This window comes from Danio aesculapii, chromosome 20 (assembly GCF_903798145.1).
Source record: "Danio aesculapii chromosome 20, fDanAes4.1, whole genome shotgun sequence".
NCBI classification, from domain to species: Eukaryota; Metazoa; Chordata; class Actinopteri; order Cypriniformes; family Danionidae; genus Danio; species Danio aesculapii.
Window position 1 is genome coordinate 32977126 of NC_079454.1, and position 14323 is coordinate 32991448.

Consider the following 14323-nt stretch of genomic DNA (forward strand, 5'->3'; position numbering starts at 1 on the left):
TCAAAATTCACAATATCGACCATTTTGAGGGATGTAAACAAAAACAATGGTCCCAGGGTATTTCCTGTTTTATATTTTGAATTTCTATAGCTTCCGATAATCCAAAAAGAGCCATATTGATAAATAATGTTATGATAGCCATTTTTAATATGAAGTTATGATTGAATTGCCTCTTAGTTCTGGAAAAGTTAGATAACAAGCAGGAAATGTTCATGGGCCAATAACATGACCACATTGAAATGGTCTATAGCTGACTTTAATGCACAATAATTTCATAGTAACGTTAGGATAAAGACATAATTTAAAACAATTTAGTAAAATATGATATAACAAACGCTAAATAGTTTTAGGCACTCATTTAAGCGGATAGGAAATTTGAATAAATTAACAAATACAAAAGTATCAAATCAGTATTATATAAGTAAAACAAAAACAACTTTCATGAGCCCAAAAACAAACATATGACATTAAAGTTTTAAGGTGCAATAAAGGATTTGTTATTTATACAGTAAACGACTTATTCACACTGTGGAAATATGTCAAGGCCATCATGATACACGGCAAGGATGAATTAACGAATAGTCAGCTAAATCTTACTCTTTTTTGGGAGAGTGTCCAGGCGAAGAAGCGACGAGGCTGGAGGCGGACGCCTTTTTCTTGGGTGCCTTCGACATTGCAAGTGTATGTAGGCCTTATTTCTTATTCTAAGAGTTCATGATCTGAAGAAACACTTGGCTGATTAAAGCACAGAAGATAATGATGAATAGGAAGCGATGCCCAGGGTGACACTCAGTCAGCATGGAAAGTTTGCTATGTTGCTAGGCGACAGGCCCGCTCGGGATTGCCGACAGCTCGAGCGCAGCTCAGAGCTTTATTACCTCCTCGTGCCAATGAACTCCTCCTGACCTGCCCAAACAAACCCCTGAGTCTATTCACTGGCGTTTGGCGATGGGAATTGGGAAGGGAATCGTTTTTCAAACAGTTCACTTCAGAGAATCGATACCAAAATTACTGAATCACTTACCCTTTAACTCAACGCGTTATTGGGTCATTACGCACCACCTGTCAGTTCCGCATTTTGCGTTGTTTTTCTATCGAGCTTTTAAAAATAATGTTTCTATCCATGTTCTAACGATTTTATTAGATTATTCACACTATGCTTAAAAATAATTTGTATTATTGAATATTTGATGAGGAGAATGTTAACAAAATTACTCCTAGTCAACGCAAACCATTGGGTAATAGGAAAAAGTGTCTATTTCCTCCCCCTGCAGTATTTTTCTATGATTCAATTAATGAAAATAAAACAGCCTACTCAATACGAGTTAGAGTTGTATCGTCCAGACTGGCTTTGTAAACCTGCTTAACAATTTAAAAGACCTGACTTAAAACAGTTTGTTCACAAAATATACCTCCTCTGCTCCTATTGCTTTGTTATTAAAATGTGGAAAAGAGACCTTACACATTTTAATACGTTGTCTGTTAAATCCTGAAGGCTAATTTTATGAGGATAATAATAGTAATAATAATAATTCCATACATTTATATAGTGCTTTTCTGGACACTCAAAGCACTTTACACATTGGGGGAATCTCCTCATCCACCACCAGTGTGCACCATCCACCTGGATGACGCGACGGCAGCCATATTGCGCCAGACCGCACACCACACACCAGCTGATTTGTGGAGAGGAGACCAATTACGAGTTATGAAGCCAATCATGATATGGGGATGGTTAGGAGGCCATGATGGACAAAGGCCAGTGGGCAAATATAGCCAGGATGGCAGAGTTAAACCCTTACTCTTTTTTTTTGAAGGACATCCTGGGATTTTAAACAATCACAGAGAATCAGGACCTCAGTTTAACGTCTCAGCTGAAAGACGGCACTCACTGAGCAGTATAGAGTCCCCTTCAATATACTGGGGCATTAGGACCCACACAGCTGGCCTCACGAACACCACTTCCAATAGCAACTTAGCCTTACCTTGGTCTCCCATCCAGGTACTGACCCAGCTCAGCCCTGCTTAGCTTCAGTGGGGGACCATGTAAGAGCTGCAGAGAGCTAACTGCCCACTAAGGACTTGGGGTGCTTTTGGATAAAGGAAAAAAAAAAGTATGTTCCTCTTCCTTTTTATGGCACATGAAAAAAATGCTTCCACGTCATTCAAGACATTATCATTAGCTCTCTGTTTTGTAATATCAGTGTGCAAAGAAATGAATTGATACAAACTACAGTACTTAAAGTCTCAAATATACTTTATAATAATTAAACCATCTTGGTTTAGCCAAGGTGGCTTGCCATCTCCAGGTTGGATGAAAGTCCTTACCCCAGGTGGAGGAGTTTAAGTATCTTGTGGTTTTGTTCACGAGTGAGGGAAGGATGGAACGTGAGATTGACAGGTGGAATGGTGCAGCGGCAGCAGTAATGCAGTCGATGTACCGGTCTGTTGTGGTAAAGAAGTAGCTGAGCCAAAAGGCAAAGCTCATGATTTACCGGTCAATCTACGTTCTTACTCTGACCAGATCTCAGATACTGAAAGGACAAGATCTCAGATACTGAAATGAGTTTCCTTCGCAGGATGGCAGGGTGCACCCTTATGGAGTGAGGAGCTCTGACACACGGGAGGAGCTCAGAGTAGAGCCGCTACTCCTCCACATCGAGAGAAGTCAACTGAGGTGGCGCAGGCATTTGTTTAAGGTGCCTCCTGGACGCCTACCTAGGAAGGTGTTCCAGGCATGTCCCACCGGGAGGAGGCCTCGGGAAAGACCCAGGACACGCTGGAGGGACTATGTCTCTCGGCTGCCCTGGGAATCCCTCGGGATCCCCCCGGAGGAGCTGGAGCAAGTGTCTAATGAGAGGGAACTCTGGGGCTCTCTCCTAAGACTGCTGCCCCCGCAACCTGGCCCCAGAAAAACTATTAAAAATGAATGAATAAATGAATGAAACCATCTTTACAGTGTACATTTTATTATGTTATTGGTTCACAAGCTGTCAATCAACTGCAGAGTTGGTGCTCAGATGCTTTCTTTTTTAAAACAGTTTTTAAACATCTTTATCACATTATTATTATTATAATTATACTTTTGTGATTTAATTTAACATTTTAAGGCACATTCTCTCACATATTCATTGAAAACTCATTATCACTTTAAAACATTTTATTGTCCTTGTTACTTCAACAAACATTTGTTTGCAAACTTGATAAATTTGATCATCCAGCATATTAAAAAAGGTATATCTGCCTTTGTTGTAGAATAAAGCCATGGATAGAGCAGGTGCTCAGATCCCTCATTCAGTACCAATTAAAAAAACTATTTATAAACATACCTCAATATTAACATTGAGTCTGAGGAAACCCAACATGATTTTATTCTCTGAACCACATATTTACAAGCTTATAGCCCGATATACTTACAGATCTCATATTAATCTCTCTTTCCTCATGATAAAATTTGTAGACATCAAGACTAATCATGGTTGGATCTTCACAACAGACTAAATGCCCTGGGAATACGGACTATTTTGTCATAAAGTGACATCTTGAGAACTTTTTTTTTCCTGCAAAATTTAGGGTGGCAATTCCCAGCAGCGAACGCAAATAGTCCAGAATATATTAAAACAGCTCACCCTATTTAATCTAATTTTGGCTAAGAACTTCTACTGGTATTTACCTGGTCCTATGACACCCATTTTGTATCATTCATTCATGCGTACACGTACACATTGAAGTAACTTGCTTGACGCACAAAAAAGAGACAAACACAAAACGGAGTGAGAGAAAAGAGATAAACAGTCATACAAAGCAAAAGAAATATGTTTTCATCTGATCCTCTGGCAGTGATGTCGTCTCGCCATTTAGAGCCCAAACTGACACGCGTCTGTCGACCCCTGGATATGTTTGTGATCCATGGGTTTGGTCTGTTGAATTTGTTAAGCTCGGTCCCTGGCCTCCTGCCTGCTTTCTATGGCAGATGATGGGACACACGTGAGCGTCCGCACTAGCAGCAACCTGACTTGCTCTCAGCAGGCGCAGTTTGTTGGTCTAGTTTAATCTTGTCACCATTGTTCTCTTCATACGGAAGACCTTTATCATTGAGAAGGATGTTCTCCACCAAGAACCGGGCAGCCTCGTCCACGTTGATGTTCTCCTGCAGTGAACAGAGAGTCAAATGTTAAAGGGATAGGTCATGTAAATATAATTCCTTACCGTTTTAAACCTGTGATTTTTTTTCTGTTGCAGAGCACAAAATATGTTGACAATTCTGACACAATGTTAATTATTTATTTATTTATTTATTATGCCATATGAGCAGCATGAACTGTATTTTCCAAAACAATGACAATAAAAAATAAGATGGGAATAAACAGAAAGTCAAATGTAACTTAAGATTTTTGTACTAAAGTTAAAACAGAGCTTCACACATCTTAACAAGGAGACCCGTTTGCCCTTTATTACATCATGTAGTGTAAGTTTCAAGTGGCTGATACAAGTTTCAGCTAACAGATCAATACCACAGATCAATACCCCACAGTTCATTTATTATACCATGCTATAAAATCAATTTTAGCCATTTTTATGTGGAAGCAAAAACACTGTTTTGTGTGTGTCTAGTTTAATGCAAATAAGCTTCTGCTCTCCACCCCTTTTCCACAAGAAGGTAAAGCCTTTGCAGGTTTAGCCTTGGACACTGTCAAGACAAAGAATCGGTTTGGTTTTATCGTGTCTATCACACTCATTTAATAATGTGGTTCCTGATCATAATGATAGTTCATTACCCAGCCTGATCTCACAAGAAAACGCAAGTATTTTACGTTTTGTCAGTTTAGTGGCTAATTCATACGAATTCATACGAGTTCAGGTGTACGAAATTGTACAATTTTAAAAAGGAGGCATGGCACCTAACCCCACCCCTAAACCCAATCGTCATTGGGGGATGAGCAAATCGTACTAAATTGTACGAATTAGATCGTACGAATTCATACGAATTATCCACTAAATCAAAATGTTACAAATTGCCATGAGATTGTGTTGCATTACCTGCATGCATTTCACACCCTTGATGGTTTAAACTTGTTTGCACAAAATTGTTTTCAGCTATGATATTAGCATATTAAGATGATTTAAGAAAGGGCATGTAACACTGAAAATGGGAGTAGTAATGCTGAATATTCAGCTTTGCCATCACAGGAATAAATTTTATCTATCTATCTATCTATCTATCTATCTATCTATCTATCTATCTATCTATATATATATATATATATATATATATATATATATATATATATATATATATATATATATATATATATATATATATACTGACCCTACCATCTAAATTTTGCAGCAGAAATAAAGAAACATCAGACCAGGCAAAGCTTTTTCAATATATTGTCCAATTTTGGTGCACCTTTGTGAATTGTAGCCTCAGTTTCCTGTTCTTAGCTGACAGTAGTGGCACTTGTGGTCTTCTAATGCTGTAGCCCATCCCCCTTAAGGTTGAAAGTGTTGTGTGTCAGAGATGCTCTTCTGCATACCTCAGTTGTAACGAGTGATTATTTGAGTTACTGTTGCCTTTCTATCAGCTCGAACCAGTCTGGCCATTCTCCTCTGACCCCTGGCATCAACAAGGCATTTGCGCCCACAGAACTGGCACTCACTGGGTATTTTCTCTTTTTCAGAACATTCTCTGTAAACCCTAGAGATAGTTGTGTGTGAAAATCTCAGTAGATCAGCAGTTTCTGAAATACTCAGACCAGCCCCTCTACCACCAATAACCATGCCACATTCAAAATGACCTAAATCCCCTTTCTTCACCATTCTGATGCTCGGTTTGAAATGCAGCAGATCGTCTTGAACATGTCTACATGCCTAAATGCATTGAGTTGCTGCCATGTGATTGGCTGATTAAATATTTGCGTTAACGAGCAGTTGGACAGGTGTACCTAATAAAGTGGCCGGTTAGTGTATAGCGTACATATATTAAAAACTACATTACTTTAAAAATCAGTTTTGTTGCCAAGTGCGCTTCACACACACAAGGAATTTGTTTTGGCTACAGGAGCTTCCAGTGTACATAAAGTGACAAGTGACAACACAAAATAAATATGAAAAAACAAAAATGATAAACATTAAACAGAGATGCAGTTAGTCAAAAAAATCTGGATGTTGAATTGTGTGTACAGATTTGTTATAAATATACAGGTTATAAGGTGCTGTGTACAAATGTGAATGGAGAAAGTATTGTACATGTTTATTGCACAGTAGGGCAATATTTAACTGTTCATGGGGTAGATAGCCTGAGGTAGATAGCTGTTTTTGTGCTAGGTGCTCTGAAGCGCCGACCAGACGGTAACAGTTCGAACAGGTAATGTGCTGGGTGGGAAGCGTCCAGAGTGATTTTGCGAGCCCTTTTACTCACTCTGGAAGAGAACAGTTCTTGAAGTGTACGAAGGGTTGTGCCAGTGATTCGTTCAGCAGTCCGGACTAGTGGTCTACGGGGGTCGGTTTTGGCAGCTGAGCCAAACCAGATGGTGATTGAAGTGCAGAGGATGGATTGGATGACAGCTGAGTAGAACTGTACGAGCAGCTCCTGTGGCAGGTTAAACTTCCTCAGCTGACGAAGAAAGTACAGTCTCTGCTGGGCATTCTTCACAATAGAGTCTATGTGAGTGTCCCACTTCAGATCTTGAGAGATGGTGGTGCCCAGGTACCTGAATGACTCTACTGCAACCACAGTGCTGTTCATGATGGTGAGTGGGGGGAGTGCAGGGGTGTTTCTCCTAAAGTCCACAATCATCTCCATTGTTTTGAGATTGTTCAGCTCCAGGTTGTTGTATCTGCACCATAAAGCCAGCCGCTCCACCTCCTGTCTGTATGCAGACTCGTCACCGTTCCGGATGAGGCCGATAACAGTAGTGTCGTCTGCAAACTTAAGGAGCTTGGTGGAGGGGTCTTTTGCGGTGCAGTCGTTGGTGTACAGGGAGAAGAGCAGTGGGGAGAGAACACATCCCTGGGGGGCACCGGTGCTGATGGTGCGGCTGTCGGATGTGATTTTGCCCATTCTGACTAGCTGTTGTCTATCTGTCAGAAAGCTGGTGATCTATGACAGAGAGAGCTAGGAACAGAAAGCTGGGTCAGTTTGTACTCGAACAGTGATGGGACGATGGTGTTAAAGGCAGAACTGAAGTCCACAAACAGAATCCTGGCATAGTTCCCTGGTTTGTCCAGATGTTGTTGGGTGTAATGCAGTCTTATGTTGACTGCATCATCCACAGACCGGTTTGCTCTATAGGCAAACTGCAGGGGGTCCAGCAGGGGTCCAGTGATGTCCTTCAGATATGCTAGCACCAGTCTTTCTAATGACTTCATGGCCATAGATGTTAAGGCAACAGGTCCATAGTCACTGAGTCCTGTGATCTTTGGCTTCTTCGGGATTGGGATGATAGTGGAGTGCTTAAAGCAGGATGGAACTTTGCGCAATCAAAACAACAGTAAAACAGTGATACTTCTTCACAATACTACTTTTTTACTGTGTTTTGGTTAAAATAAATGCAATCTTGCATTACATTTACAAAAACTTCAAAATGCCTTCTTTGGAGTTCTGTGAATAGAGCTTTTAAACCTACTCGACACTGAAACAATTCCACTAAATTTAGATAATTTACCAAACGATCAAAAGCCATTTTGTGAAGTTAAATTGAGTGTGTGGGGAAGCTTTAAGAGGCACTTGAGCAAAAAGCTGGACTGATGGCATCCGCCTACACGACTCTTCATCACTCTTTCCAGACAATCCACTCGCTTTCCATTTACTTCCCTTTATCCTTAAGCAGTCTGTGGCTTCAAAGCGAGAGCGTGTGAATGAGTGTGAATTGAGGGAAAGGGCAGAAAACAGAAAGGTTAAGCAAAAGCCAACCATCCGTGCTTGTCATTCACCCAAAGCACAATATTCATCCCGGTACTGGTGAAAGAGAGCAGTATTGAGGGAGGGAAAAACAAGAAAATTAAAAATGCAAATGAATGGCACCATGGAGCACTATTTGCTTGAAGGGAGCTGTGTAAATAACTTGAAATTTCAAGCTAGTTATGAATACTTTAAGACCGTTTTGAAGCATGGTTTTCAGAAAGCGGACTGCATGCTTGCTTAATTTGGAGGGCAGTGACCTGTTGTGACCTCTTTTGTGGGAACGTTGATTGAAATTATTACCATTTTCGAGATTTGTATGGGCCATTGAGAGGTTTTTTTGAACTGTGTCCAAAGACACGCTGTGAAATTATGATGATGATAATCAATTAAAACTAAAGAGCCCACTGAAGCACTGTATTTGTTTACGACACACAACAGTAAAATAAAAGGTTGCGATTTTTCTGTTTAAATATTTAAAGGATTTAAAATATATATTTAAATGTAGTATGACATAAAAAAATATCAAAGTAAGTTTATTTTATCTCTTGCTTAATTTGCATATTTTCCGCATTTTAATAAGAATTGTGATTTTTTTGTGTGTGTGCACTTTTGTTTCTTACACAAAATAACACTAATATGAAACCTCCTGTCCACTTTGTTTTTTAAGTGTCTATAATTGATTATTTACATTCTTAGTTTTGTTTTAATTAAATTAAATGTAAATGAAACTATTGAGACTAAATATAAGACCCGGGACCACAAAACATATAATGATTAGCATATACACTCACCGGCCACTTTATTAGGTACAACTTACTAGTACTGGGTTAGACCTTCTTTTGCCTTCAGAACTGCCTTAATCCTTCATGGCATAGATTCAACAAGGTACTGGAAATATTCCTCAGAGATTTTGGTCCGTATTGACATGATAGCATCACGCAGTTGCTGCCGATTTGTCGGCTGCACATCCATGATGCGAATCTCCCCTTCCACCACACCCCAAACGTGCTCTATTGGATTGAGATCTGGTGACTGTGGAGGCCATTTGAGTACAGTGAACTCATTGTCATGTTCAAGAAACCAGATGATTTGTGCTTTATGACATGGCATGTTATCCTGCTGGAAGTAGCCATCAGAAGTGGTCATAAAGGGATGGACATGGTCAGCAACAATACTCAGGTAGGTTGTGGCGTTCACACGATGCTCATTTGATACGAATGGGCCCAAAGTGTGCCAAGAAAATATCCCCCACAAATATCCTCTTGACCATGTCTACATGCCCAAATGCATTGAGTTGCTGCAATGTTATTGGCTGATTAGAAATTCGCATTAACAAGCAGTTGGACAGGTGTACCTAATAAAGTGGCCGGTGAGTGTATGTACAGTAGGAAATTCATAACTTGATTTTTACTTCATACAAAAGAAAAAAAATTTATTTTTTTCCTATTGCCAAAAATATACCAAAGCAAAATGAGACTGGTTTTATCATCCAGGGTCACATGTTTATATTAAAACTTTTTTTTTTAAACTTTAATAACTCAAATGGAAGCCTTTTTGTTTGCCTCAGGATGAACTAATGCAATTTCCAGTCACATAATTGCTGTGTCTCCCAACCTTTGCCTCTCCCAGTCTGCCTGTATTTCTGCCAATTTATATCATATTATTAGATCATACCTCACACTTATTTAATATTTATTTCTATTGAATGGCATTAATTCATTGACTCACTAATTCTTCTGTTATCCACAACTAGTTTTCATAAATATTTGTTCATTCAAGTGTCATTTTATTCAGGAAAGAGACACGCAAGGTGCAAAAACAAAATGCAGAACAATGAGACCAAAATAAATCTCTTTCTGCCAGTCAGAAAAGAGACTTGCCTGAACATAAGGAGGTCCTGACAGATGAGAGCAGGCATACAGTTTTCACCATACATGCACGTGCATGCACACACACATTTACACACGACAGGTGCCAGAGCTTCCTGCCAGACATCTGTGTGCTTGAGTCCCTAATGGAGAGATCTATTTCAGAAACATGTGCTTACGCAGACTGACTGATGAGACACCTTCTGTTAAACTGCGCAGACCAGACACAAAGTGAACAAACACTTTAAATAGCAAGACGCACTCAAGATATTTAAGGCCAAAACGTTGCAACTTAGAAATGCATTCCAAGGGCTACAATTTAACAGGGCGTTAAATACCTACACAAATCACATGCTACTCAAGTCAATGTATTCGCCAGAATTAACAAAAAAAACAGACACTTCCTTCTCCTCCTCTTTTTTTTCTTCAGTCTCTATCCACAGACCATTTCTATCAAGGCAACTTAATTTTTCCAGATCCACTCAGCATGCTTCAGACGCATGTGCAGGGGAAGAGAGAAGACTAATGTGCAAAATATATTAAAGAAAACACTGATGTAAGACTATAAACACACACCTTTATTCTTGCAGTGTTTTTAAGATTCAGCTGGTACTGTGAAAGATAGGACTAATAATCTTGCTCAGCAATGACAGTCGTTTGGCACTAAGAATACCTTCATAATACCTTGATGTATAATCACGAGGCATAAGTATTAATGTCGTAATGCCTGAAAAAAATAAAATAAAATAATATAGCCTGCATTAATGCATTCAGTGTGAAGCTGCACAATTAAGTATTAAAAGATTGTGATCTCAATTCAAACCCATGTAACATGAATTATAAATGATAATGATTTACATATGCTTATTAATTCTTCGAAGCGCTGCATTCAAATCTGTGTTTGATCGAGAGATTCAGTTTTTACTTTTTCAGTTAGTTACAAACAATTTAATAACACAGAAGTACTGGGAGAACAGTTAATAGTTCAGATATAAACACTGATGTTTATGGTAAAGATTAAAATGACCATTTAATGGAACTTGACACCGGTGTATGTTGTAGCAATTACATTATGTAACCAATGGGTGGCGAAAAACATCCATTCAAGAGTTCACACTTAGATATTGTTTGACAACTGTTAGCAAGTTTGGCATGCTGTCCCGGGAGAGAACCCTGAGCTCGGAGATAGGTGAGCCCAGGGCTCCCGCCTGGTCCATAGAGCATATGAGGGGAGTACGAGATCAGGTGGTTCTCGAGAGCTCCCCGTGGTAAAGGAAAAAAGGAGGAGAAGGGGTGGATGGGGGGTTTCTTCGGAAAACGAAGATAAGAGAGTAGTTCTAGCTAGGCTACTTATAGTGAGTTGGGGTTAATCTGATTGGCTAACTAGTGAGTGTTGCTGAGTGGCCAGCTGCAGTCAATCATATCACGTGCTCCTCTCGAAACTAGTTTGAAAACTTCACTTAAAATAGTCACTGAATAGGTTTTCAAAAATGACACCTATAATGAAACATGAGGGTTTGTGTGAATTGTTGAATCATTAATTGAAAATAAATATGAAATGTTGTACAAGATGTTAGATTTTTAGATTTAGCATTATCAGCAACAGTAGCAAAGATCATTATTCATATTGAATATTTTCCTTTTTTTCAGCTGGTTCTTTCTTGAGTTTTATTTTCATTAAAATTACGTTAACATTAAAAAAAGTTTGTTAAAAACCAGGTGGTTCATTCCGCTGTGGCGACCCCAGATTAATAAAGGGACTAAGCCGAAAAGAAAATGAATGAATGGATGTTACAAACCAATAATTTTTGCAGTAATATTTTTGTATAAATGGAAAGCAAATGGTCCGATCCGTGACTCAAAAACCTTAGTGTGATCCGAACCATGAGATTTGCTATCCGTATAAAATAGACTCATTTTCAGAAGAGTTAAGGAATCAATATTTGATGGAATAACCATGAATTTTAAATAAACGTATATACTGTACAGTGTATACAACTGAAGTCAGAATTATTAGTCCGCCTGAATTATTAGCCTCCTGTATAAAAAAAAAAAAAAATTCCCAATATCTGTTTAACAGATCATTTCCAAGCATAATTGTTTTAATTTTCATTTCTAATAACTGAATAAATAAATTTATTTTATCTTTGCATTGATGACAATAAATAATATTTTACTAGACATTTTTCAAGATACAAATATTCAGCTTAAAGTGACATTTAAAGGCTTAACTAGGTTAATTGGGTTAAATACGCAAGTCTTTGTATAACACTGGTTTGTTCTGTAGCCATTTAAAAAAAATTAAATAGGCCTTAAAATGTTTTTAAAATATATTAAAAGCTGCTTTTATTCTAGCAAAAATAAAACAAATAAGACTTTCTCCAGAAGAAAAAGTATTATAGGAAATACTGTCAATATTTGAAAAAGAAAAAATGGAGGGCTAACAATTTTGCATACATCAAGTGTATAAGCCTAAACATATACTTCAACATACAGGCCTATATATATATAGATTATATATATCATTTTATGAAGAAAAATAAAATCTTGCCACACATTGGATGGACTGATGGTGCATAAATTACCAGCACATATACATTTTTAGGTAAACTGTCCCTTTAAGTAGCATTACCAATACATGCAAGTTTTCTATCAAAGAACCACTATCACTAATTCTAATCAATGAGCAAAGTTCAGTAGCTTAAGGCAAGACATAAACTCATTCCTCATAAATCGACCCCCACCCCGCTTCACGTGATGAGCTACACGCTGCACATTTGACATGTGTCTGGTGATTCAGGCATGAGGAGTGGCTAATGTTCTTAAGAATCTGCCGCTGTGGTGCCGTTTTGGCCCTAATACCATGGAGAATGTCAGCCATCTTAAATACTTGATCTAATATGGCAGCTTTCATGGTCGTCTGAGCTGATTAGAGAGGAAAGGTGTAGTAAGAAGCTTCTATTCTTAGCTAAAAAATGTCTCGTGACAAGTTCTGCTTCGGTTTGACCTATTACAAACAGACATTTAAGTGAGTGCAAAATGAGTTTATATTACCTTGGCTGATGTTTCAAACCAACCCAAAAAGCCAGCCTCCTTGCAGAAGTTATCCATGAGCGAAGAATTGTTGGATCCGTCTTTCTTCTGGTCGGATTTATTGGCCAGAAGGACTGAAGGTATAGGATTGCCATTGGCCAGTTTCACCTTGGTGTCCAAATCGTGCTTCCATTTTGAAACGGCCTCAAATGTGGAGCCTCGAGTAATGTCAAAAACAATAAACGCACCCACTGCCTCTTTATAGTAAACTCTGGTCATGTTTCCAAAGCGCTCCTGACCTAAACGTGGGACAAAAAAAAAATATGTTATTGTATCATTGTAACAACACGGCAAAAATGTTACATATCATCTCAATCGCTATGTTTCCATCCCCCTATCTTAATGGCTTTTTGAAATATTGCATAAAAATGCCTAGATGTAAAATAAATATGCATAAAAACTTGCGCACCACTGAGTAGGATAAACATTTTATCTTAAAAGAAAAAGTGTGCATAAACTACAATCGAAACACATTTACCAAATAAATTGCAACATGTGCATCAAAAAAGCTGTGTGTGTTATGTGAGGGATGCTGACAATGGCGTTGAGGATCCAAATGCAGGTTTATTATGAGAATGGTCAGGCAGGCAACAGGGTCAAACAGGTACATGCAGGCAAGTCCAGAAAAGTGGTCAAATAACAGATGAATAGTCTGTACAGGCAGCACGAAACGTAAACAAACAGAACAAAGGAAGGCAAGGCAAAGGAAAAGCGTCGTAATGTCACAAAACAAATAAACAAGATTCAGCAACTGGTGTGTGTGTCTGTGTTGCTTTTAAAGTCCAAGTAATCAGTTCATAACGTTTCTCCAGCTGTGTGTGTGTGTGTGAGTAATCAAGGTGAAACAGGAACAGGTGCGAGTCGGTAGTACATGACAGGATTTGTAGCTCTCCAGCGGTCTGTATGGACTAGATCACTGGTGATTGTGACTGTGATTTTGTTTTAACAGATCATATGATGATAAAAATAACTGGATGACATTAATAGACAAACCAGCAGACTGACCACATTGTAAAATATCTGAAATCTTGAGCAGCTGCGTCTTTTACATTTATTACATAATTAAAATGAATTATAATGACCTAGGTATTATAATGTTAAGGTGATTTATGAGGACATACCATGTCACATACCTATGCTTGACTACTCATTATTCAAAACTGTTAAAAAGTATCGTTAACCAGGTCTTTTGACAATCCAAATGTGTCCCATTTCCTGTGAGGAATGGGTTTAGGTATAGGTTTAGGGTAAGGTGATATAATAAGCATTTTTAAGAGTATACTAAATAGATTATGCCAATGAAGAGTCCTCATAAACACCACCAATACAAATATGTGCGTGTGCGCATACACATATAATTAATGTCTATGTCTTAATTAATTGATTCATTTTCCTTCGACTTAGTCTCTGATTTATCAGCGGTTGCCACAGTGGAATGAACCGCCAACTATTC

The 14323-nt window shown here is 38.5% G+C and overlaps 2 protein-coding genes across 2 annotated transcripts in view; both read right to left on the bottom strand.

The window, feature by feature from the left end:
- The window catches only part of adgb (androglobin), an 86042-nt gene extending 85267 nt beyond the window's left edge, over positions 1-775 (bottom strand). Inside the window, exon 1 of the mRNA XM_056481421.1 lies at positions 598-775. Coding sequence (XP_056337396.1) covers positions 598-674 — 77 coding nt within the window. The 5' untranslated portion in view covers positions 675-775. The remainder of the gene's footprint in view (positions 1-597) is intronic.
- A 2177-nt stretch (positions 776-2952) lies between these two features.
- Positions 2953-14323, bottom strand: part of rab32a (RAB32a, member RAS oncogene family) — a 40548-nt gene continuing 29177 nt past the window's right edge. Inside the window, exons 2-3 of the mRNA XM_056481037.1 lie at positions 12832-13109; positions 2953-4150 (exon numbers count right to left, since the gene is read on the bottom strand). Coding sequence (XP_056337012.1) covers positions 4001-4150; positions 12832-13109 — 428 coding nt within the window. The 3' untranslated portion in view covers positions 2953-4000. The remainder of the gene's footprint in view (positions 4151-12831; positions 13110-14323) is intronic.